At 42.1% G+C, this 26,685-nt stretch overlaps 1 protein-coding gene across 1 annotated transcript in view; it reads left to right on the forward strand.

Annotated features, from left to right (window-relative positions):
- DNAH8 (dynein axonemal heavy chain 8) overlaps positions 1–26,685 on the forward strand; it is a 589,186-nt gene that overhangs the window by 449,026 nt on the left and 113,475 nt on the right. The window contains exons 59-66 of the mRNA XM_084624647.1: positions 5,393–5,556; positions 17,525–17,717; positions 20,541–20,663; positions 22,818–22,948; positions 23,360–23,513; positions 24,076–24,240; positions 24,741–24,967; positions 25,464–25,582. Of these exons, the coding sequence (XP_084480773.1) occupies positions 5,393–5,556; positions 17,525–17,717; positions 20,541–20,663; positions 22,818–22,948; positions 23,360–23,513; positions 24,076–24,240; positions 24,741–24,967; positions 25,464–25,582 (1,276 nt within the window). The remainder of the gene's footprint in view (positions 1–5,392; positions 5,557–17,524; positions 17,718–20,540; positions 20,664–22,817; positions 22,949–23,359; positions 23,514–24,075; positions 24,241–24,740; positions 24,968–25,463; positions 25,583–26,685) is intronic.

Below are 26,685 nucleotides of genomic sequence, written 5' to 3' on the forward strand. Positions count from 1 at the left end.
GGCCCTGTGAATAACCCCAATGCATTTTTAGTTACTTTCGAGAGTGTGGCTGTAGATGCAGATGTAGGGACAAGGGAACCTGGGTCCTACAGCTAGCGCTCTAATTAACAGGGGAGGCTCAGGTCACCTATATGGCTCTCAGTGGCAAGCAAGCAAGGGATTATGAAGTTGTTAAGGCAGCCATCCTAGACTGGGTGGGACTTTCGACAGAAAAGTACAGGCAAAAATGTCCAGCTGCAAAATAGACTGGGGGTTAAGGTCCCAGGCATTTGCCCAAAAATTGACAGACTGAGACACTTGTTCACTGAGGCCAGACAGTCAAGGTGTGGGCAATATTATGAATGTTGTCATTCTTGAACAGTCCTCCTCTCCCAGAGAATATCTGGGTATGAGTCTATCAGCATCAACCCATTACCCTACATGCAACAATTAAACTAATACGACAGTTTGTAGATGTGGACTTCGCTACCAGGGGGTGAGGGGGTGGCAGGTTAAGAGGATGGATCTAGGGAGGAAGACTGGAGAAATTACATTCGGAAAGGCTGCCAAGAAGAAGGAGCCCAGGGGAACACTGATGGAGTCTCAGGTTCTTGCGTGTTACCACATGGGCATCAGGGACATATAAAAAGAGACTGCCCATACTTGGACTGTGGGTTTACAAAATTCTGGGTTTGAGCCAGGACTCCGAAGAAGGGAAAAAGAAGGAAATTACTTACCATTTCTGTAATATTGGGGAGGAGGTATCAAAGGGATCTGGTAGACACTGCCATCTCAGCCTGTTCATTAATCAGATGAGAGCTGGTGAAACCCCACTGGATATTTCCTAGAGCAAGAGTGACACCCGAATGTATACATCGGGATAAGAAACTCTAACCTATGGCACAGATGCCCCTGGATGTTCACTGGAATTTAAATGGAAGTGGCTTGGGGGGAGTAGATGGGTTGCACCACCCCCTTGTGTAAGGCACTGGCTGGAACCCCTTCCCACTAGGTGAGCAAAAGGGGCATCCCAGGGGGAAGGAGTGAAATTCACAGGAAAGGGAGAAGAGCTGTTAAATTTAGAAGGGTTGGAAAATATTATCCAGAAGAACACATGCTAGAGAGAGAATAAAGAAAGGGAAATTAAGGGAGAAGGAAAACAGAAAAACAAGGAAATGGTTTCAGGGAATGAAAATAACCCCAAATTTGTTAATAGTGGTCAAGCAGTTTCAGATTTTCTGCTTTAGAATGACAAAGGAAGGGACCCCAAGAGCAGTATGGAGTTGTTGGGAGAACAAGTGACCACAGGTAGCCAGGAGGAGCAGTAGCACAAGCAGACCCCTCCACAAAATAAAAGGGGCGAGAACGAAAAACCTGGCCCCCCAGGTTGCCCCCAGTGCAAGGACCTGTGGGCTGAAATGGAGTTATGAGGGCAATTTCCATCCACCAAATGTGATTTCTGTGGGTGGAGAATGCACACCCCTTACAAGGGGACTCTAGGTGACTATCCTGGGAGCAAAGAAAGATTGAAGCCAAACAGTGCCTCCAGTAAAGTGAGGAGAGCGAAGGGAATGAAACACCTTTCTAACAGGCAAGGTGCAGAGGTGTGTGATAGAGTGCTGGGAACCAGCAACTGAATCAGCACTTTGGTCACTGTTTAATCAGTTAAGCCCCAGATAGGGCTGATGTGGGAGATTAATTTGTGATTATCTGATCAGATTGGGGTTGAGAAGTTAACGAGCTATCTACTCCATTAACAAGGAGACTGGATAAAAGAGCACAGGAAGGAAGACCAAAAGGTGGGTGGACAACAGAAAAGAAAGAAGGAAGGAAGAGGTTAGCAATGCATAAGAAAAAGGCGTTCTTTAGGTGGAGATACATTTAACCCCTCCCTCCACCCTTTCAGGAGAAGGGGTAGTGAAACTGGATAACATAAATACCACAGCTGCCCTAGTATGTAAAGGTGGTGGCGTGAACCACTATAAATAAACTGCGTGGGGGTATCTACAAAATGGAAGGTCTCTGAGTAGTCTGAAGCAAAGAGGATAGGAGTGGAGGCGCCCCATCACAGGAAGTCACACTTAACCAACCTTAAACCTTTTAAACAAAGTTTTTGTGTATGGGATTTCCTGCAGTTTTAATACAGCAAGTTTAGGGGTTCATGAAATTGAGAAAGAGATCTCCCCCTACTTTCTCTAAGGTGTGTGAGGATATGAGAGTGTGGGGATGTTTGAGGTAGGAAAAGAGACACAGCAGAATGGAGAGGGAATGGAAGGGAGCTAAGTGTTTAGAAGGGCTCAGCAAATCCATATCGACCCTTAATGACTCCAGTACAATGATGCATTCCTGGGACGAGGGTGCTCTTCAGTGTAGTGTATTTCAACTGAATCAGGTTCCTTGTATGGGGGAAAAGGTGAAGTGAACAATCCCCCTCAAAATATACTTTAGCTGAATTAAACATGCAGTGTGTTGAGAGCCAGGAGACCACGAGTTCAAATCTTACCTGTTCTGCTCACTATTGTTTATATTTCTGTGCACTTCACAGCCTTGATTATTGAGCATACCTATACCTTAAGAGGAGGTCAAATATCAACTACTCCATTTGACACATTTAACTAAAAGGATGCACAAAGTAATTTATAGTAGAGCTGGGCATAGATACCAGCTTGCTTATATGGCCGACACTACACTGGTTCTCAGAAAGAAACTGTCAAACCTCTGTGTTTCTCTATGTAGTCTATAGCTACTGTTCTAACCACTAGACTACACTCCTCTCTGACATCCAAGAACAGAACTCAGGTTGTTCTTCGAGTGATTGTCCATATGTATTCCACCTCTGGTGCATGTGCTCCATGTATGTAAGATCAGATCCTTTTGGCCAGAAATGCTTGGGGCCATGCTTGCACCCCGAGTAAACACCCCCACCAATTACTCTGTGCCCAACCATTATTCTGTTTCTTCTTACTGCCCATGGCTGTGAGATAGAACCCTTAGCAATGTCTGTTTCTCTTGCAGACTGCGTAACCCAGAAAATTTTTCTGTAATACTTAGTTCTGTAAATTAGGTCTTAATATAATTAGGGTAGTGTTTGTCAGTTAGTTAGTGTAAATAGTGTAGGTATACACATTGGTTTTAACAAAAGAAAGAAAAAACCCTATATGTTTCTTCATAGTTTTAGGGAAATTTTTCCTGGTATTGGGATTTAGCCCTTGTGACTCAACCAAGGACCCCTGGGTTCAAGAATCGCCCATCTTGTGAGGCATTTATGCCACGAAACAACTGTCACTCAAGATGCCTTTTTTGCTGTGGGGAAGGACATATGCTCTATCTGCTGTTTTTTCTCAAAAAGAATGCAGAAAACGAGAAAGGCTCGCCTTAGACTTTTTCTTTTGGACTTTTTTTTTTAGGCCTACCTCAGAGAAAATAACTCCCTGGGCCTGAACAGCCTTTGTGTAGGAATGCTCCTGCTAGTTCTGACTCAACCCCTAGTTCCCAGGCCTTTTCTTCTAAGAAAACCTTGGCTTCAGAGACTAGCAAGACTGCCAAGTCCTCCTTGGCAAAATCTTCTGATCGTCGTAGGAAGGAGCACTGTTCCTCTGTAGAACATAAGTGCAAGTTGCCTTTTCTGGGTCTTAGTGGGGGGAAAAATAGCTCACTTCACCTCACTCCCTCTAAGGCTGGTTCATGGCCTGGAATGTGTCCCACTGACACCCTGATGAAGACTGGTAGCTGACTGACAGTACTATTTCAGGATAAGTTCTAGGCTGTGCCTGGTACCAGTTCTGTGGTACTGATGTCAATTCACTCTGTATTGATGACCTTCGGCAACCATGACACTGTGCTGATTATCTCTTTTCCACTCCTCTCAATTCTGACCTTCTCGGCACTGAAGTCATTTGTGGTACCAACTGACCTAACAGAGCCAACTATATTGTGCCCTGTAGTAAAGGTTCCTCCTATGGACCAGCGACTGCCATGGTACCCAGCACTTCTTCACCACTGACGAGATCACTCTTTAGTCCTCCTCCATCCCTGGAGGAGGAATATTCCTTTTCTTCAGTCTCTGAACACAGCAGTGAGGTGTCCCCTGTCCACTCACCAAGGTCTCACTCATATTACCTCTGTTGGTCTGTGAGGGAGTCTAGGGCCTGTTATTTTACGCACAGACTTAGGATCATGGATCCTGAAACATTCATGGGCTAGTCTCAATCACTGGGAGTCTACATGCCAGTGCCTAAGAGAAAGCAAGCCAGGCCTCAGAGTTATTCCACAGAGTCCCTCTGCATATTAATACACTCAGCAGAGAGTCTCAGAGCCACCAAGGAAGAGACAAAGATTTCAGAGATAGAGACCTTCTGCCTCTGTGTTTTCTGCTACAAACCCTGCATCCACTTTGAAACAGCAATTTTGATACTGTGGTCAAGAGCCATTCTGTAGAACATCTGGAAGATCTATATTCTTTTTTGCCCCCTTTTGGAGACTGCCTTTGTTATTTTCAGGGAGTCTGGGACCCCATCATCTCAGACGATTGGGTCGTAGAGATTTTCAGATTGGGGTATTCTTTATCATTTCAGATTCCCTACCTTCACTCCACTTCTCTGTCCTTCTTGAGAGACCTCTCTCACAAGAGACCTACTCCAAAGGGTGGACAGACTTCTACCTCTCAGAGCAGTGGAACATGTTCATTTGCAGTTCAATGGGTGGGGTTTTTACTCACGCTGTTTTCACAAAGAAAAAAGGGAGATGGTGCCTGATTCTAGAATTGAAGTGCCTTCATCATCAGCAATCTTAGCCTCTTGATGAAGGGAATATCTACCTTTGGGTGGAGAGGTTACCTGGATCATCATCAAATATGAGGAACTATGGACCTTTGAAGAATGCTTGTGCATAAAGGTGTCAGAACTCAGAATGATTTGTTTGGTCTGCCCAGCATTTCTTCTGATGATACAAGGACTGACAGTATGGCAGACTCTATGACAGTGATGATCCATGTGAACAGTCAAGGAGAAGCTCAGTTGTCCCCTCTGCCAGGAATCTGTTTGCCTTTGGAACTGGAGTGTTTGGCATCAAGTCATCCTGATAGCTCTGTATCTGCGAGGACTATTCACAACCAAGACATTAATCAATATATTTTAGAAGTTGGATTGAGATGTCTTTTGTAAGTTATCAGTTTTATTTAATGAAAACCAAAAAATATATGAACTTTTGGTTACATGTTCTAAGTGTTGACATTTTACATACAGGGCTCAATCCTGCTCCCACTGAGATTTTTGCCACTGATTTCACTGGGAGAAGGAGGAGGCCCAGATTGCGATATATGAAAGCAAGTATCATTATTATTTTCAGTGTGTATTACTCTTCTTTCCTTTTAGATGTCTTTGAGTTTGAACAATAACTATATTTTTGGCTTTAGGTAAAGATGCTGCCCACACCATCCAAGTTTCATTATATCTTCAATCTTCGAGACCTTTCCAGAATTTGGCAAGGAATGTTAACTATCAAAGCAGAAGAATGTGAGGATGTCACTACCCTTATGGCACTTTTTAAAAATGAGTGCAATAGAGTCATTACTGACAGGTACAATAATTCTATAATTTTGTATGTATTATAATATTTCGTACTATTGGGAGACCATTAATTCTTTTTGCAGAAGCTCTCCATCTGATGTCAAGGAGAGCTCTGCACAGAGATCCATGTTAGAGTATGTCTTTGGTGTTGATTTAATAATTCTGTAATTTTATATATTTTACAATATTTAGTAGTATTGGGAGACCATTATATTTATGGTCATATACTCTTGCTCTTTCTTCAGGGATGAAAATCAGCAATATAGGGCCAAGTTTAAAGATGTTTTATTTTTCTGCAACCATCCTGCCTTGTGCTTTTATCCCAACAAATATCAACTTAGGTCTAAATGGGCTAGGTCAGTAATTGGATTGAATAACACCAAAGAGCATATTCTAACTTGGATCTCAGTGCAGACCTCTCCTTGACATCAAAGAGAGGGCTGGTGTGAAAAGAAGGTAGTATGATGACCTACATTTGTACACTGGCCCACAGATCATAATTTAAAATGTAATTTAGTCCTCTCCACAGAATGAGTTTGACTGCCCTGTAATAAACCAATGGCCCCTTTCCCCCTGGGCATGTTCAAATGATTCATAAAACAGAGGTCTAGTTATTAAAGGTCCCATGGCACTATTTTCAAGAATAGGAGCATTAGCTCAGTATAACAAAGATGTGTGGCCACCCTCAGCGATTGACAGTGAGGGACGGCCAGATGCCCCCTGGTGAGTGGAACCAGGAAGGCCACACTCATCACGCCGGAAGCAGAGGTGTGGGACAGGAACAGGAAGAGTAAAAGGCAGGCCCTATAGCTCAGCTGGGAAGCAGCAGCCAGAGGAGACGGATGCATTCTTCCCACTGCTGATGCAGAAGACTTCAGTTACCCTGAGGACTCGCACAAGCTACCAAAGCTGCCAGACCCAGCCAACACTGAGGAACTGTTGGGGTTGCCACTGGCGGTGTACCCTGAGGAGACACCAGACACTCACCACACTGAAGTACCATACCTGGGGAGAGTAGGAAGTAGCCCAGGGAAACTAGACAACCCTCTGGTAGAGTGCTGGCCTGATACAAGCTCAGTGTGTTGCAGGTTGATCCCCACTCTTCCACTGTTAGGGCCCTGGGCTGGGACATGGTGGAGTCGGGTGGGCCTGTCTCCCCCTACCCTCTGCCACCCCACCCTTGGAGGCCCGTGTCAGTTTACTGCCTGAGTCCTAGACTGTGTTTGGTGCTCACCCCTGCCTAAGGGCCTGGGCCTTGGACTGTTCACTGCTCTGCCCTGCCTGTGGGTTGGAGCCCTAGAGACAGCTAATTTCCCCCTTGTACAGACTGCCATTCCAGGTGCGTGACAGCAAAGAAGCGTGGCCTCCCTCAGAGATTGACAGTGAGGGACAGCCATGCACTCCTATGTGCCTACACTCAGGAATCATAGTAAAATTGTAGCTAGAGCAGAGGTGGGCAAACTACAGCCCACGTGCCACATCCGGCCCGCGGGACCGTCCTGCCTGGCCCTTGAGCTCCTGGACGGGGAGGCTAGCCCCCAGCCCCTCCCCTGCTGTCCCTCCTCCCCCGCAGCCTCAGGTCGCTACGCTGCCAGTGCTCTGGCCCACTGCTCCTGCTGGGGAACGCAGCGGTGGGGCTAAGAGCTCCTGCTTCTCTGAGTGGCATGGTAAGGGGACGGGGAGTGGGGGGGTTGGATAAGGGGCTGGAGGTCCCGGGGGCAGTTAGGGGCAGGGGGTCCCAGGGGGCAGTCAGAGGATAGGGAGCAGTTGGATGGGGTGGAGGTTCGGGGAGGCAGTCAGGGGACGTGTGGGAGTCCTGGGGGGCCTGTCAGGGGGTGGGGGCGTGGATAGGGGTTGGTGCAGTCAGGGGACAGGGAGCAGTGGGGGTTGGATAGGGGGTGGGGTCCTGGGCAGGTGGTTAGGGGCGAGAGGTCCTGGGAGGGGGCAGTCAGGGGACAAGAAGCAGGGGGGTGGGGGTCAGGCTGTTTGGGGAGGCACAGCCTTCCCTACCTGGCCCTCCATACAGTTTTGCAACCCTGATGTGGCCCTCAGGCCAAAATGTTTGCCCACCCCTGAGCTAGAGTATAGTGATCACAATTAAAAATCAACATTTACCCACAATTACTACTGAGATCTCAGATAATGCAGGTTTCAGAGTAGCAGCCATGTTAGTCTGTATCCGCAAAAAGAAAAGGAGTACCTGTGGTGCTGTAAGTACTCCTTTTCAGATAATGTAGTTGTTTCCTATTCTAATTCCCGAGGGAAATTCTTTCATATTTCAAATACCGTAGGTTAGTAACTATGAATAAATGTTAACTTTTTATAAACAGTTGTATATATGTTGTATTTCTTCATGTATATATTACAAAGTGAAAGTAGTAATGTTTTGCTACAGACACAACAGGAAACAGTGTGTAATAAAGAATAAACTCTGTCTTGTCTTTCTTTCTAATTAGTCCTAAACTCAGAGGTCTTGAAATGGTACATGCCCTGTATCTTCTTTTGTACATTTATCAGCCATATTTTCAGATCATATCTTCATAAGATGAATTTATCTATGCTAAAGTGTTGGGTATATAAACATTACTGTTCAGCACAATAGATTTCACACACTGCTACATACCTACTTCCACTCTGGCAAAGCCAAAAGTATAAAAAATCTATTTCTTTCTCTCTCACACACACTTAGCCTGAGTCAGTGTAAGAGTTTCTGATGTACAAAAAACAAGATTCTTCTTCAAGTAGTGTACCTGTGGGTTCTCCATTTCAGGTGCACATGAGCCCTGAGCCTTTGATCAGAGATTTTTGGTACCAATGCCTATTTGACCTGTGCATGCTCCCTACATGTCCTATTAGCCTGTAGCTAGGCTATATAGGGCTGTGAGGGTGAATGGCCCTCAGTTCCATCTCATCTGCCTTCGGCCAGAGACAGAGTTTAGTGTGTGCCTGTTTACTCTTTATATTAGTAGTAGTTCTTTATTAGTAGTAGGTTTAGTACCTTATAGTTATTGGAATGGTTAATTTAGCTTTTTCTTATTTCCCCAAAAAAATTATATACATTTTTTGTTTTTCCCCTTTGAGGGGTTCAAACAAATTTTCTTCTGTCTGGGATGCCAAGCTCCCTGGGATTTAAAAGGTGGCTCTCTTGTGCAGAAGCTGTGATGAGCATTCCCAGTGCATATGTTTTTTTGGAGACGCTCATCTACTCAGCAAGTTCAAGATATGCACTTCTTTAAAGGGAAGATCCCATAAGAACAGGGAAATAACATACAGGCTCTTAATAACGTAGCAAGCCCTAAGACCAGCTTCAGGTGCAGAGAACCCCCCTCTACAGGGATCCTCCTCTTCTGTCAGTGCCCCGTTGAAGTCAAGGTCATGGTCACCAAGACTTTTCAAGGTAAAGAGAGCAGCAACGTTCTGGTCTCTGATACTTTCCATGAGTCAGGCCGATAACTGCACCAGCAGTACTGAGAGCTTCCTGCTCCAAGTCTAAGAAGGGGGATAAGAGGTGCAGAACAGAGAGTTCCTCCTCAAAGAAAACTCAGTCACTGGAGACCTCAGGCCCTGAGAGAGGTGCTAGTGAGGCTCTATGCACTTTGGGTACTATGAAACACTTTAGGACTTCAACTAAGTCCCATACCTCAACGGTAAAGGGCTCAGTACTGAAGATGACTGTTACCAAGAGAGCAGCTTCAATGGAATCCACAGTCCCCTTGGTACCGACACCAATGCCCCAGACAACAGCATTGGGAACATCATTGGTGTACATAGCAAGTTCAGTTGTGCTAGTACCACAGGAGTTCCCATATCTGAACGACCTTAGGGTACCTAATGAGCCTGAATATCTCCTCCTTGAAACTTCCAGACACCTCTTGATCCTAAGGCTTGCTTGGTCACCAATCACTCCTGTTTTGTGAGACCTGTCTCTTTTCCAGCTTCTAGTATCCAGGAAGAGGGATTTTCACCTCCTGTACAATATGTGGAGGAGTAGTCCAGCTCAGACTCAAAACTTTCTGTTCAAGGCTCTCCAGTTTACTCTGGGAGACATTATTCCCTGATGCAGATGCAAGAAAGGCAGAATATCAGATCCCTGCCTATTAACACTTGAGATGACCAACTCTTGATACCTCCCCCCATGCCTTATGGTCTCCTCATTGTCTGTACTGGAATCCATGGGCAATGTACTGCCAGTAATTTCTCAGGGCCCCAATTAACTCCTATAAGGAATAAAGAAGGCCTCGTTACCCGGTATCATCCATCCCCTCCTGCACTGTGAGTCAGCAGAGGAGACCTCTGAGGAGCAAGAGGCAGGAGTGAATACAGAGGTTATCCCCCTTACAAATATATCCTTCTTCATTAGCTGATGAGGCAGTAATGCCACTACCGCCATCAATAGCTGATGACTTTTGCCAGTTCCAGTACTTGATGAAGCAGGTTGTTGAGACCCTGCAAATTCCCTTCAAAGAAGTCCAAGATTCCCATCACAAGCTGCCTGACATATTGCATGCTTCTGCTTCAGCTTGAGTGGCACTGCCAGTTAATGAAGCCCATCTTGACCGAGCCAAGACCATCAGGCAAACTGCAGCAACAGTCCCCACTACATGCAAGCAAGCTGATTAAAAAAATACTACATCCTGGCCAGGCATTCTGAGTTTTTGTTTTCTCACCCAGCACCAAATTCTCTGGTCATGTGAATTAGGCAGGCAACATACCCAAAAAGTCACCCCATAAGAGCATAAGTGCCATTACAGTTCAGGATAGCTAATCATCAGGCACTGATGTCAAAATATGACTACCTGAACTATGAGTTTAATATTTTTATTGACCATTTGCCACAGAAACACCAAGAACAGTTTAGTGCCATAATAAAGGAAGGTCAGCTCTTGGCAAAAACATCTTTGCAGGCTTCACTTGATGTGGCAGACACTGCAGCCAGATATATTTTCACCACAAGAGCAATGAGACAAGTTTCCTGGCTTCAGTTGTGTGGTTTTCCATTGGAAGTGCAATCCACGGTGGAAGATTTACCTGTTGAGGGTCACAAGCTCTTCACAGATTTCCTGGACGATTTGCTTCATACCATGAAGGACTCTGGGGCAACACCTGCAAATAAGAGAAAATTGGCACAATTTTCTGCCTTCCATAGGCCACCAGAACTACCAGCTAAGAGGTCAAGATTTTCTAAAAAGCAGCCTGCAACTACCTTGGCTGCATCATCTCAGCCATCAATATTGTCCAAACTCCAGTTAGGATGGTTTGGTCAAGAGTCCAAACCTCCCAATAATTAAGGTTTCTTGGCTGCATGACACAACTCCCCTTTTTCAGTTTGGGCATGGGAGGCTATAATATCAGACAAATGGGTTTTGGAAGCCATTGCATCAGTTTATACTAACCAATTTACATCCATCCTACCCTCCCACCCCCATCCCTCTTTAGGGACCCCTCTCAGAATCATTTGCTGTCACAGGATATCTCAATGCTCCTAAGTCTAGGGGCCATAGAACCAGTTCCACTTCAAGACGGAGGACAAGGATACCACTCAAGATATTTAGTGATACCCAAGAAAAAGAGTGGCAGAGGCCACTATGATATCTCAGACAACTGAACAAACATGTCAGATATCTGAAATTCAGAATGGTGTCCCTAGCAGCTATAATTACCTCCCCAAATCTGGGGCCTGGTCTGTGACCCTCAACCTCAAAGATGCCTACTTCCACGTAGAAATTAATCTCTCTCAGAAAAGATTTATTTGTTTCACATTCAATCACAATCATTACCAATACTTGGTCTGACCCTTTGGTCTGCCTTCTGCCCCAGGGGTGTTCTCAAAAATAATGGCTGTTGTAGCTGCCTATATCCTCATGTAGGAATAACTGTCTTTCTCTACCTGGGCAAGTGGCTCCTCAGAGGTTGGTCTTATCAGGAGGTGTGGTTGGCAGTTCTAACAACAACTTCACTATTTCGAAGGCTAGGCCTGCAGATGAATCTCAAGTAATCAATCTTGACCCCCTATGCAGAAAATACTCTTTACAGGAGCATTTCAGGATTCAATAACAGGCAGAGCATATCTCCCTCCTGACAGGTTCCTTGCTCTAAAGGATCTTATTCAAAAAGTGTAACTCCATACTCAAGTTCCAGCAAGGGCATGTCTGCAACTGCTGAGACACATGGCAGCTTGCATTTTTGTGACACAAAACACCAGGTTGCACCTTCAGTGTCTCCAGGGGTGGTCAGGACAGTTTGTGTATGAACAAACACAGTCTATACAAGCAGGTATCTATACCCAGCCAGGTCCTACAGTCACTCACCTGATGGAAGAATCCTTCCAAGATTTGTGTAGGAGTCCTGTTCAGCCAGAATCCCCCTACCATCGTGTTATATCAGACACTTTCCTTTTGGGATGGGGGGGCTCACTTGGATCCTCACACAGTCCAAGGCAAGTAGTCACAATAGGAACAATGCTGCACATCGATCTGTAGGAGTTAATAGTAGTCAGAAATGCTTGAGACCACTTTCTTTCCCTTGTAAAAAACAAATCCATCAAGATCATGACAGACAACATAGCTTGTGTGTATTATATTAATCGTCAGGGTGGAGCGTGTTCCCACCCCCCGCCCCACTCTGCTCTGAAGGGATAAAACTTTGGAGCTGGTTCATAACCAACCAGATAGTCATCTCAGCATCTTACCTCCCAGGTATTCAAAACATCATGGCAGATGACCTCAGCAGAAATATGTCCCTAAATTACATATGGGAGTTGGATTCAAGTCCTCAACAAAATATTTCTTTTGTGGAGATTTCCAGAGGTTGACCTTTTTGCCCCAGCAGCCAACACAAAGTGCAGGAAATTCTATTCCAGAGGGAACTCAATCCCCAGTTTCTAGCAGATGCTTTCCTCATTACAAAAAGTCTTTTTTATGCATATCCTCCAATTCCTTTGCTTTTAAAGATCTTCATCAAGATCCGACTGGACCAACCCAAAGTAATTTTGATTGCACCAACTTGACCAAGACGAGTTTGGTTTCCTTACCTCATCATACTCACCCCTCACCCTCTGTGGCAGCTCCCCTACCAAACCTCGGCTGTTGTCTTAGGATGCAGGTCAGATGCTTCACCCCAGTCTGAACATTCTGCAAGTACAAGCATGGTTCCTCAGTGGTTCTTGGGATTAATGGCAGCCTGTTCATCAGGAGTACAAAATGTACTTTTAAGTAGCAGAAAGGAATCTACAAGACACACTTACCTTCAGAAATGGAGACTATATCATCTCTGGTATAACCGGCTTCATCTTTCACCTGTCGTCATTTTTACACTGTCTTGGATTAGCTGCTGGAACTGAAAACATCAGGCCTTTCTATGAGTGCCATCAAGGTTAATTTAGGGCCTATAACTATGTGCCTGTTGCTACATCTGTCTCTGAAGATGGATTTTAGTGGCCATTAACCAAACTATTCACCTTTCTGTTTTCTTTCTTGAGCTGCATCAGTCTACACAGGAATCTGTCTTTCATGCATTACATGTTAAGAAGTCATTATCCTTTTACTTGGACAGCACTAGGGCATTCAGGAAGTCTCCTAGACTCTTTATTTGTATTACAGATAGGTCTAAGGGAGCCTCTGACTTCATTTTCTCACTGGATTTCTGGATGCGTTTATTGCCTATTATGGTTTGGCTGAGGTTGCACCTCCTCTACAAGTGATTGTGCATTCTACTAGAGCACAGTCTACAGCATTTCCCTACTTAAGGACATTCAGTTGCTGAAATCTGCAGGTCTGCAGCATGATCCTCAGTGCATACATTTTTCACCCATTATGCTTTGGTTCACCTGCAAGATCACATGCTTCAGTATGCAACACAGTTCTTACTTTTGTGATAACCTCTGTTCCAAAATTCCCACCTCCGTAAGGGGTTACTGCCATGGAGTCGCCTGAAGTAGAACACCCACAGGGACACTACTCAAAGAAGGAGATTACTCATCTTGTGCAGTAACTGGAGTTCTTCAAGATTTGTGTCACTGTGAGTGCTCTACTATCCACCTTTCTTCCTCTCTGTTTCAGGGTTTCCTCTGTGGGACTTTGCAGTAGAGAAGGAACTGAGGGTGGTTTGCCTGCACAGCCCTATATAGCCTCAGTATGGGACACGAGGATATGTAGGGTACAAGTGTGGGTCAAATGGGCATTGCTACCAAAAATCTCTGATCAAAGGCGCAGGGTATCTGATGTGGAGCACCCACAGGAATGCACATCTTGAAGAATGCCAGTTACTGCACAAGGTGAGTAACCTTTCCTTCACAATGCTTGCCTCTGGTAGTCAAGTGGAGGCAGGCTCTAATTTTTATATTCCAATAATCTTCTGGTATAAGGAAGGCAATAAAGTTATAAAAGCTGGAGCTTTCCAAAATACTGACGACAGGATTCTGGTAATATGGATGAAGCAAAAACAGGCTAAATATACATTGGCATGTAGACTGCAGCAAATGATAGCTAAAACACACACAAAAAGTTAAAAGTTACACATTGAGCCTCTCTTTCCCCCATTCCCTCAGCCTGTTTTCCTTGTGTCCCTATTCACAGAGCCTGTCCCCTTTCTCTCCCCTGGTCCCTCTTGAGTCCACGCACCAGGCTGTCCTTCTGACACCCATCTCTTCTCCCATCCCATTTTCTGAACCTGTTCTCACTTGAACTGATCCCTCTAATAGTTTCTATCTAAAGCCCCTTATATAGCAAGCATGCTTCACCATGAGTCTCTGTCTCTGCCAGAAATGTCCTGAATCCATTGGCTGCTGCCTCTCCCTTCTCCCTAGGGAGCTCCACACTGTCTGAATGTCAGCAAGGGAGAACTCTGGGTGGAGGAAGGCAGACAGTTTCCCTGAGCTCAGTGCTGGTGCCACAGTAGCTCTTAGGGGGTAGGAGGAATCACTTAGTGGAAAAACCTGCTTAGTTCCTATTGCCCCTCTGGATGCACAAGATTCCAGCAGAGTTGAGGGAGTTCATAGAGGAAATCTAAAATTCTATGCAGCAATTTGCATTTTCTTAATTTTCTTAATCTCAGGATTATAAATGTAACCCTTCTGCCAGGCCAAGTTGATAGCAGCAAGGGCCGGGTTCAGTTCAGTACGCAGGGGTTCCCTCTCATCAAAGCAAATGCAAAACTGGCTTGAGCCCCCACCCAGTGATCTGGGAAAATCTTACACACCCCCTGGGCACCTCAAAGAGGCAATACTTCCCCTCTCGCAAGCACAGAGTCTCGGTGTAGCAGAGAATCTTTAATAACATGAGGTAAACGACATCAGCGTTAAATTGGGGAAACACCACAACTAGTGTTCATTAACTAAACCATGAGCAAAGACCCACCCCAGCAAATTGGGCCACATCCTTTCCCTCGGGTTCTTGAGTCCCAGAACCCAAATGTCTCTTGAGTCCAGCAATCCACAAATCACCCAAAGTCCAAAAAGTCCAGCCTCAGAGTTCAAAAGTTCATCTGCAGAGTGTTACTCTCCAGTCTGGCTAAAAATGTGCCTGTGTGTGGGGGGGGGAAGAGGTAAGGGGCACCTTACGTAACCTGAAGCTGACTGCCCCACAGGGCTCCGCTCCTCCACGAACGGCTCTGTTCCGCTCTGCTCTCTCACGAACAGCTCCGCTCTGCACAGCTCCGCTCCGCACAGCTCCACTCCGCCGTCTCACAAACGGCTCCGCTCTGCACAGCTCCGCTCCGCACAGCTCCGCTCCACACAGCTCCACTCCGCTGTCTCACGAACGGCTCCGCTCTGCACAGCTCCGCTCCACCCTGCCCAGCTCCGCTCCGCCCCGCCGTCTCACGAACCGCTCCACCGTCTCACGAACGGCTCCGCTCTGCACAGCTCTGCTCCACCATCTCACAAACTCTCCGCCAGCCTATCCATGAACAGCACCACTGCACTCTAGATCTTCCAGCTCCCCACTACTTGACACAGTGCTCAGTGATTTCAGCTCATAGTAGTGGGAGCCATAGTGCTGGTGCACCATAAGGCCAAAGTGAATACAGCACAGTACCTGTAGCAAGACTCTTAATAGACCCAAAATTAGCTCTGACATTCCACAGTGGAGAGAGACAGAGGTGCAATTGATGTTTCACGCCCTCACAAAGGGGCCCACACCACCAGGTACTAATACCTGTCTCAAGCCTCTCTCCCTTCACAGAGTTTTGGAACCCATGACCCTTGCCTAGCGAGTGCTACTTAGTTGATAGTGAGTCCCTCCATCATAACAAAAGGTCGAGTACAGTTCCAAGCACAGTTCCCATAATCAGGGTAAGAACAATTTATTCTTCCTGCCCCAATAACAGAGACACTGGGGATCCCACAGCAGCCAAAGTGACCATTTGGGCAGCTATGGCCTCATGCTAGGTGGGGTGGGTGTGCCTATGCAAATGAGATGGGCCCCTGAAGTTGTTTTCCACAACTTGCCATACCTCACCACCAGATATCAGGGTGGAGCTCATCCTGACACTGCTTACATAAATGGAAGTAAGACAAGAGTTTCCTGCTCCAGCCAGACACTCTCATTGCCCCCATAGTATGAGAAAGACTACTCAACATAAATCAATTGTAGAGTACATTATCTGTTCATAGATTTCTTTGTGCCCTAAATTATGCTTACCGCTGCACATTATGAGAAACAAAAGTATATATTTGTACAGACATTAGTGCCTTGTTTAATGGAAGAAGAAAGATGACACTCAATTTGAATTTGAAGTCAGGACCATATCCATTCATAAATGCCATGAAGCTTCAAAATAAAACCCTTTTAGAGAGAGCCAGCTATAAAGCGAAAGACTTTACGTTTGGCATGCAATTTATGTGATATCAGTTTACTGAATATGTTCACATTCTGCATTGATTGGACAATACCAAAGTACATAAAGGGACATGAAAGATGAATGTATTTATATAATGTTCATGTATTGTCTTCTCCTACCCTGCTTTGGGTTCAACACAGCTAGTGTTATGGTGCCATCTGTCAGAATGCTAGTAGACTAATAATGAGATTTAGGGGTTATATACAGGCTGACTCCACCCCTCAATTCTTCAATATTTTTGCCTCCTCGTCCAAAAGCACAGAGCTTTGCTCACAGCTGTCTGATTTGGGGTTGCCCTGTTCTTTCCACCCCCCAATATTTCATCTCTGAGAAGGAGGAGAAAAGAAGGCTGTGAATATCAGCACATTTAAATATCTGTGATTCAGAGTTGTTCTTAGCTGCCCACTTTTCCCTTTTCTAGAACCTCTCACACTCTTATCTACCACCACTGAGCAGAGTGTTCCTAGCTGTTTCTTAAGAAATCACACTCCCTCTACTAAAGTAACTGCTTGCTAATTCTGTTAGCTTGTTTGAATCCATATGCAGGATAGAATCAAAGGAGAAGGTTTAACTAGGTAAAATTCCTCATCAGTAACTGTATCAGTGTTCTCTGTTTTCTCCCATCCTGCATTCCTCCCTTCCTCTCCTCTCTATTCTTTCTTCTTTGTTTGCCTTTCCTCTGCTATTTGTGGATTTTGGTGTAAGAGCAGTCTGAAGGAACAAGTTGTGAAATCAGCCTACACAGGTATATCCCCTCTTCTTTTCACTATTTTTTTGTTTCCTTGCTGTCTGAGAGGTGGCATCATGACTTTAGATGTACTGAATCCCAAACTAAGAGGGTAGAAAAGGTAGGGCTTTGATTAAGCACAGCTATCAGTGAATCATTTCCCCTTATTTAACTGATAAATTAAATGTTCTGTCCTAACTGGATGAAAGTCAGAAAGCTAAATTATTCTGTATTATAGAGATATGACTACTGTACTTGTAAAACATAGTGGCACTTAAATTTCAGTGGCTATCATTATCTAATTTGTGTTTTGCTAAAGTTTTACTTGAGTCATTTCAGTGTTTAACTATTTTCATTCCTTTTTAGCTAAAAAGTTTTTCCATTCTTTTAAATTGTATTAATCTATGTCTTGTAGATTTGTTAATGATGAAGATGTAGCTTGGTTTGATAAAGCCACTACTAAAGCAATTGAGGAACATGTGGATCCAGGATTAGCATCAATTCTCCAGGCTGAACCATATTTTGTAGATTTTTTACAGGATATGCCTGAACCAACTGGTGATGAACCTGAAGATTTTGTATTTGAAGCACCAAAAGTTTATGAAATGGTATTTTATTTTACACCTTAAAAATTAGGCATTCAAGGGGTTTTTTTTTTACTTATTAAATGTACTATATTGTTGGGATCATATTGAAAGTTTTATCAAATAAATGCACAAATTTTGGTTTAGGGAATACATTATTAGGTTGGTCAAATTAGTTTACAGTTAATCATGTAAATCTACATCTTTAAAAAGCAATTTAAAATGTGGTAAACAATCCACCTGATATAAATATAGGCTGTTCATTCTCTTCCACTTCACTCCACTGTTCTCCAGTCTTAATGACATATTTCGGCTACACAGAATTAGTGAAACAGTTTTAAGAACCAACAGGATTGTGTGCTCCTGTGCAGCCCGCAGCATGCCCTTTAAGACAGCACTGAAGAATATCAGTGAAATTTTAAATCCTGAAGGATAAATAGAGGATCTAAAATCACTATTTTCTTTTGGGGTTGGTACAAACAATTTGAGATTCTTCTTTCATGACATACAAGATAATGTTAATTCAGGAAGAGCAGCAGTGGCCGCGTGTTTTACTTCATTTGTAAAGAAAGTCATTGTCAAGGTCAAACAGGAGGTTGGTGTTGAAGCGCGAAGTGAAAGGTACCTTCTCAAGCCTTGAAGCAGTCACTGCAAGACCTTCTAAATAAAAGGATGCTCAGCCTCCTTTCCACCTCAGTTTTACTTTTTTTTCCCCATCTGCCCATGACTTGGAGCTACTTGTGTCTGATGCTTTTTTAATGTGTTATAGTTCAAATGTAACTTTTCTTTGTTGGTTTTAAGTACATTTTAATTATTAGTATAGTTTATCTGTGTTTGGCAGCAAATTTTCTAGCTGGCATTTTTTCCCCTGCTAGAAAAAATTGACTTAGCAACTTTTTGTGGTAGCTTCCATTAGACAATGTAAGTCAGTTTGAACTTCTATGGGAAATATTTTCACGCAAGGCTGTGTTTTCAAAATAATGTGCCTGAATGTACATGTAAAATAGGCAATTGTATACCAATTGGGCCCTAAAACTTTTTGATTAAGTGGCATTTAAGAGTGTAAAACCAATCATACACCTAAGTGAAAGGAAAATTACAGGCAGGCCTGAGGGTTGACCATGTATTGTATGCACAAATAAATTTTCAACATAATTATGGGCTGAAACTGTGATATTACACTTAGGTGATGGTTTTGCCCATTTAAAGAAGTAATAAAATAAGATCCATTCTGGAAAAATGCAAACATACTACATCTGGGGAAAATAATCCAATACACAGATCCGTGGGGGGAGATTCTTGAAAAACAGTAATGATGAAAGAGACTTGGGTTGACAGTAGACTGCAAATTTACTTGTGAGATGCCAACATAATTTTTTGCAGTATATAAAGAAACCTCACATCTCAAAGCAGAGGAGGCATTTGTCCCTTTCCATGTATGGCTGTTGGAACTGCACCTAAAATACTGTGTTCTGTTTTGGCAATCTAATTATCATTAAGTTGTTGAAAAAATTGAATCAATGCAGAAAAGAGCACTATAAATGTAGGGATTGATTTATGAGGAAAGATTTTAAAAAAATACATTTGCATATGGTTACTTTGGCCAACAGACGGAGACAATATAGTTGTGCATAAGTATTTGAAGTGTGTAAACCCCAAAGAAGGAAGTGGATTCTTTTGACTCATACAAGGAGCTATAATTAGGAATTATAGGTGAAATTAAGCAAAGAAATTTTAGATTGAATTTCTAGCAAATGTCTGATTCCTAACCCTTCTGTAGTGTGAGACATTTTGGTTGTACCTATCTTCCTGAAACTGGTGGACCACTTCTGTGCCAGTGATCTTTCAGCATTCTCCGTATCCTTTGCAATCCTAACTTTTAATGCTAATATTGGGGCAGCAACAAGAAAATTATTTCCCCTACTCTCTGTTCTCCTTTAGGGGACAACATTTTTGGGCTTTGTTCTTCAAAGAAGATCCCCCCAACAAGTTATTTTTCTCCATGTATTCTCCCTCCCCCATCATGGTGGAGCAGGTCAAATGGAACAAGCCAAAGGTTCAGAGTTGTTTCATCTGTAATGAGACCTTCTCAGAAGCCATGAAAGGGGAATACTGCCATGATTGTTTCAAGCTCATGTTTGCCATTTTTTCTAGCCATCAGTCTGCCAGAACAGGGGGTTGAGAGTTTAGATGAGTTGTTGGTCTCTGCATTCCTCTACACCAGCTGAGACCACTCCAGAGACTCCTCCACAAAGACGGGTTAGTCTTCTTCAACTCTGTGACTCAGCAAATTGAGCCCCTAAGATGTTTTAAATTACTTGCAGAACTGTTTCAATCCACAACTGTCCAAGAATCAGGGGAGCTGAAAACGTGGCTTTGAGCCACCTTTTCGTCTTACTTTCCTCAATAGTGCAAAGTGTAAATTCAGCACAGCTGAGAATCTGTCCCAATATAAATAAGCCACAAGCAAATAAATCCTGAAGGAACTAATAAGAATACCAGTGTTCTAGATATAAGAACAAGTGAAAAAACCAGGAACCGACCGCAGGATTCCTTGTAAAGATGCAGTTTATGTGCCATGTCAGAGCCTGCAAGCCTATTTTAGTTCTAAATGCTGTTAACAGTTCCTGATTATATTATGAGACACAATTCTAAAAGAGAGAGTCTATGGATGCAGCAGATGCATTGATCTCAGGTAACTGGGAAGTAATTCAGTGAAGGAGTTTGCCAAAAAGTTTGTCTACATAATTTTATTCAGATAAGTGTTTTTACCTCTGTAGTTACACTAATATGCTAGGACTATCTATAAATATTGTTATTTTTCTTGCTTTTTTCTCTCTCTTTCAGATCCCAAGCTTTGAATTTCTGTGTGAAAAATTGCAAATGTACCAGAGGCAATACAATGAAGCCGTTAGGGGATCATTTCTTGATTTGGTGTTTTTTAAAGATGCAATGACACATCTTGTTAAGGTTTTGTTTATACAGCATTTAATAATACATTTAATTTAGGTGACTGGACCTCATGAGTTACATGAATAGTAGAACTAAACTGACCATTTGAATTTGGAATTGTCAGGTAGGGGAAGGAAGCACTGAAGGCAGATGTATTATACAATAACAGTGAGTTATGGTTTCATTGTTTGCAAACAGCAAAAATGGCAGTCTTAGGGCTTGTCTATATGGGAAAGCTATTGTGAAATAAGCTAGAGGGTGAATTTAAACCACAATAGCTGTTCCATACTAACTGCCCATGTGTACACTATAGTACTAAGAGTGCCATTTTGGATAAAGCTAAACTGCAAAAAGGCACTCTTGGGCAATATCTCCACTGGCCAGAGCCTTTCCCACTGCCTCCCACCTCCAAAACCTCTTCCCACTGCCTGGAAAGCTACTGGCAGCTCTGCACTGCAGGAGTCTTTTCCTGTGGAAGGGAAAGGTTGATGCTGCAGGGAGTTGCCAGAACTTTTCCTGGTGTTGGAGCCCTTCTCTGCTTTAGGGAAAGACTCCAGCAACAGGGAGGCAGGGGGACACTACATTGCTAAAAATAGCAGTGCAGATGAGGGAGGCACTGCTTTGATGAGTAGGGTACATACGCTGGTATATACCCACAGGATTCAGGCATGTCCTTACTCTACTGACCTAAGCAGTGCCTCACCATCAACACTGTTCCCATGCTAGGGGTGTGGATAGTGTATGTACTCTACATACCACCAAAAGCAGAGTGCAGCATAGATGTACCTTTAGTGTGGAATAAGAGTGTCCACATGGGGAGCTAGTATGGAATAGTTATTGTGAAATAATTATTCTACAATACCTATTCTGGGCTATTTCCCTATGTAGATAAGCCCTTAGGATAGAGTCACAAATTAAAACCTTTTATCATGCAGACTAGATGCTACATATTATGTACAAAAGCTTACAAATGGAGAAGCATTACATTAGGAATACATGGACATTTATTTCAACCCACTATGCAGTACAACCTATGTAGATGCAATCTACTGCTACTGGTACACAACCTTAAGTGTGAGCCTGATCTGTTGGGCAAATTTCAATTGAAAATATAGAAAACTATTATAATCACTTGTGAGATACTTTGACAATTAAGAATATGTGATGTGAAAATATTTTATGTTAGTATATTGCAAAATTTCGATATTTACCATTTTTGCCACATGCTAAACAATTTCATTATTTCTGGGGAAAAAGTATTTGCCCATGCAAAACTAATAATCATCTTTTAATACATTGTCATTTGTTAGCTTTTTGTTAAACACCGCATTAAGGTATTGAAATTAACTTAAACAGTACAAACTATAGTCATGGTCATGCTGCAGTGTTTCTGGAACTGTGCAAAAAAATGACACCTTTTCATGTTGGGTATCCTTGTTTCACCTCACCTACTGGCTTATGATATCTTTTGGCAGTTCCACATTATACCTCATCTAAATGTACATAATATAAGATTTTAAATTATATATAATGTCGGTGTGTGTAGGGTGGGTACTTTAAACTCCAAAATATGGCCCTTTTTGGAGAATTACCGCACACCTATATGGACAGACTGTAATTCTTGAAAGCTCATAACTTGGTCAAAGGAAAGCGAGTTTTCACCAGAGCACTGAAAGGCTCTTCTTTTCAGTGAAAGATATTTCCATACTCTATTTTCATTTCTCTACCTTTTAATCAAGAGATGTTTTTAGAAAAAAAATTGCAAACATTTCTATAAGTGTAGATGTGTGGGTTTTTTCACTCTTCTGCTAATTAAAAGTGGCTTTTGTGGTGTTGTCTTTTAAAGTCCCACTCATTAGGAGATTAAGCTTGGAAAATTTCAATCTTAAATCTACAATTAAACAGAAATCCTAAACATATTTATTTTAAATCCCACATGCAACTCATAAATTAGAAGCTATGTTCTTAAAATGCAGCCCTTTCACTTAAGTCACATGAATCTCTTCAGATACTATTGCTTTATTTGGAAGAAGGGGCCTTATTTTTCTCTATGGGAAAGGTCTTCAAAAGTACTCTCCCAGATAATATTTGGAGTAAAACAGATATATAACTCTGCTAATCTTTTATAACTAGCTAAACACAGCACAGATTACTTGTATTTTTTCTGTATAGATTTCACGAATAATTCGGACTGCATGTGGAAATGCTTTACTTGTAGGAGTTGGTGGTTCTGGAAAACAGAGTCTTTCAAGATTGGCCTCTTTTATAGCTGGATACAGAATATTTCAGATAACTTTAACCAGGTAAGAAATGAAAAAATATTGTGTTATTTGTCTCTCCAAAACTAGAACCTGATGTTTTTGAGGAAATGTAAGTATTTTAATCTTTATTTTAAACACTGTCTTTAAAAACAGTAAACAAAAAAATTGTTACACTCTGATTCATTTATGCATCAGTGGCTACTCACTAGGACCCTAATTCAGCAAATCATAACTACCCATCAAAGCTCTGAAGCACGTGCTTAAATGCTTTCCTGAATTGATCCTGAGTCTTTCAGTTTATTTCACGGGGAGATGGATCTTCCCCTCTCTGAAGTGTGTGGATATTATAGTCATGATTTGTTCTACAAATTATATATTAAATATAATTTGAAAAATTGCTAAGATTCTGTATTGTGTATTAAGCAAATTTGTAATTTCTCTTTTTCCTCATAGATCCTATAATGTTTCCAATCTGACAGATGATCTGAAACTTCTATATAGAGTAGCGGGTGCAGAAGGAAAAGGCATCACTTTCATTTTCACTGATAATGAAATAAAAGATGAAGCATTTCTGGAATATCTTAACAATCTGCTATCTTCAGGAGAGGTTAGATCCTCAAAATGGCAGTATACTTTAGCAGTAAAAAATTTCAATATTTGCTCTTAACACCTGATTGCCATTGATTTTTGTAATAATTAATGGGGCTAGAAAGGATTTAAATCCCAAATATCTCAAATTTGGGACATTTGGGGCCCCAACCGAATCTCAATATAAATTTCTGGATTTACGTCAGTACTCTTGCAAGAATACCTTTTGATGCTCATAAAAGTACAGTATTTCCTCATGCAGCCATGCTCCAATGTGAAATTGATTTGGACAGATTATGTAAGCATTAGGGAGAAAATAAGTGAAGAGGGTATTTAAAAGGCCACCATTACCGAAGGGTGTCCTTGCTAGTTTAGGGCTTTATTTTTCCCTAACATCCATTGTCTTTAATGAAGTTGCTCAGGGTGTAAATCAGGGAAGAATTTGGCCCTTAGTTCATCTAAATTGTTTCTGTGTGTGTAGAGACAGATAGATGGAAAGATAGATTACAATTATAAAATATATTATCATTCAGTTAAATTAATGCAATTTCTTTTCTTATGCATTTTGGTTTTGTACAAAGATTTCCAATTTATTTGCTCGGGATGAGCTGGATGAAATTACACAAGGATTAATATCTGTGATGAAAAAAGAGCTGCCTCGATTTCCTCCTACATTTGATAATCTTTATGAGTATTTTATATCACGGTCAAAGAAGAATTTGCATGCTGTTCTCTGCTTTTCTCCAGTGAGTTTTCTTTTTGTAACTATCTTGTTTATTTCTGTGGGTACATTCCCATATAAAACATGATGTGATCATTCAAGGTTTATAATTTGAAGAGTCAGGGCATATATCAAGCAGTGAATGCAGTTTTTCAGTATTTTAGGTTTTACTGAAGTCCTTGTTTGTTGCTGGAAAAACAAGAGCCCTCAAAGCAGGTGTGAGTGGATGTCAAGCTTTTAATTGAAATTAATGTACAACTAACTGAAGTTTTAAAACACTAAGTAGCATTCATCTTTAATATGAGTTTTTTTCTAATGTTTTATTAATTTTATTGAGGATATCAAGATAATAAAAAAGAATAGGATGCAGATACAGGGTAAAAGCTATGCATGATGTTATAATGGTAAAACAGAATGAGAAAAAAATGCTTAAATTTTATGTACATGTTAATGTTTTGGATAAAATCAGATATGGTATCACACACACTATATTAAGCATTGTTTTAAAACTGTTACTTTTGTTAGGTTGGTGAGAAGTTCCGCGCACGTTCTTTGAAATTTCCTGGTCTGATATCAGGCTGCACTATGGACTGGTTCAATCGGTGGCCTAAAGAAGCCCTTGTTGCTGTAGCCAGTTACTTCCTTTCAGAATTTAATATTGTTTGTTCTTCTGAAGTTAAAGCACAAGTAGTAGAAACTATGGGCCTCTTTCATGATATAGTTTCTGAGAACTGTGAGAACTATTTCCAAAGGTAACATTTTGTACAAATTTAAAAATTGAGCAACCACAAAAAATATTATTACTATTTATGGAATAATGTTTATGGCATTGTAATATATGAAGAAATAGTTGTCTTTTACAGTTTATTAATACAGAAGTGAAGTTGGTATTTGATAAATTCAAAAGCCATCCATAATAATCACAAGTATGTGGCAACTTCATTACCCTATTCCCATTGTAGGATAAGAATAAAAAATGGTACAAGAAATTTTAATATAGCTTGTGTGGATAAGGACAGATGTAATTGCACATAAAAGGTGACATTAAGTATTATCGTTGTGAAGGGATGCTGCATTTTGACTGCATGAAATGCTTCTCTTTCCATATAATATTTGCTGTCTGTGTTTTAAAAAATAATTCAGTTGAAACTGAAGACCTGGACACTAGTGCGGCTATTTAGATCTCCAATGAATACTATGTGAAAGTTATATATTAAATTATAATTTTCTTAAATTTCTGCCTTTCAGATATCGACGAAGAGCTCATGTTACACCCAAATCTTATCTCTCTTTCATAAATGGTTACAAAGATGTTTATTCTGAAAAGCTAGGAAACATTAATGAACAAGCTGAACGCATGCAAATAGGTAAGATGTATAGGGAATAAAAATAAATCTTAGATATGGTCCCAGATGACCTCTGTTTTATGGTTGGGCTTCTCATTCACAGATCATTTAGGATCACTCCCTTTTTGTATCACAGTCAAATAGCCCAAACCTGAAATGTGTATGTTAAACCTTATAATTCAAATGATGGTTACTTCAGAGTACTGTATGTGGTAGTAACGTCAATTGGCCAAGTCCCTTGGTATGATAAGAGTGGTACAAATACAGCATTAAAACTAGTTTAATCATCTATATGAGCATTCCCTCTATTAAACATAAATATTTAATATTCCCAAATTAGCTTTTATAACAGAAAAGGGAAGTTGAAAATGTCTAGAAAGAACACCTGACTGATTGGCTTGAGGGTCGAAGAGGCAGCTCAAAACCACTCCAATCCTTTCTCTGAAGTTTCTGCATTAGCAGTGAGAATTCGGCATAAACTGTCAGTTTGCCTCCTACCCTAGTACAGTGTTGAACGTGGCTGGAGAAGTGGTTGAGACAGGCAGAAGTGTGAGGGAGGTTACATGCTTTTTATGCCTGAACCTAGTGCTTGTAGTATTTTAAAAAAGAAAAAAGAAAAGCCATAAGTTCATTCAATTGGAGGTTAGACTAGATGACCCTTGAGGTCCCTTCGACCCTATGATTCTATGATTACTGTAGGCAGAATTGGCAGTGCTGCCTATTATTAAGGTCGCCAGACACTTCCCATTATAAGACTGTGTTTTTAGTTTCTTATAATTTTGCCATACTTTAACTGTTTGGGCAGAAATTTTCCATGCTGGGTGTCTGCCTCAGTGTGACGGGGTGCACATGCCCTGCACTGTACAAGAGGGGTTAACCCCATACTGTGGGCAAAGAAAGCCACTCCCCTCGCCCCTGCTGAACATGCTCCACTTTGAGAGCCAGTATAAAAGGAGGTAACCCAGCTCAGTCAGGAGGGATTGGTGAGGAGAGAGGAGACACATTGCAACCTCCCACCCAGGAGCTGCTGGAGCCCCAGACCAGGGGGCCTAAGCCTGCTGAGACCTGGGTAGATACCCAGCTACCCGTGGACACCCAGGAGGCATTGGAACGGTCAGAAGCTC

Source organism: Lepidochelys olivacea, assembly GCF_965140295.1.
Source record: "Lepidochelys olivacea isolate rLepOli2 genome assembly, chromosome: 3".
In the NCBI taxonomy this organism is placed as follows: Eukaryota; Metazoa; Chordata; order Testudines; family Cheloniidae; genus Lepidochelys; species Lepidochelys olivacea.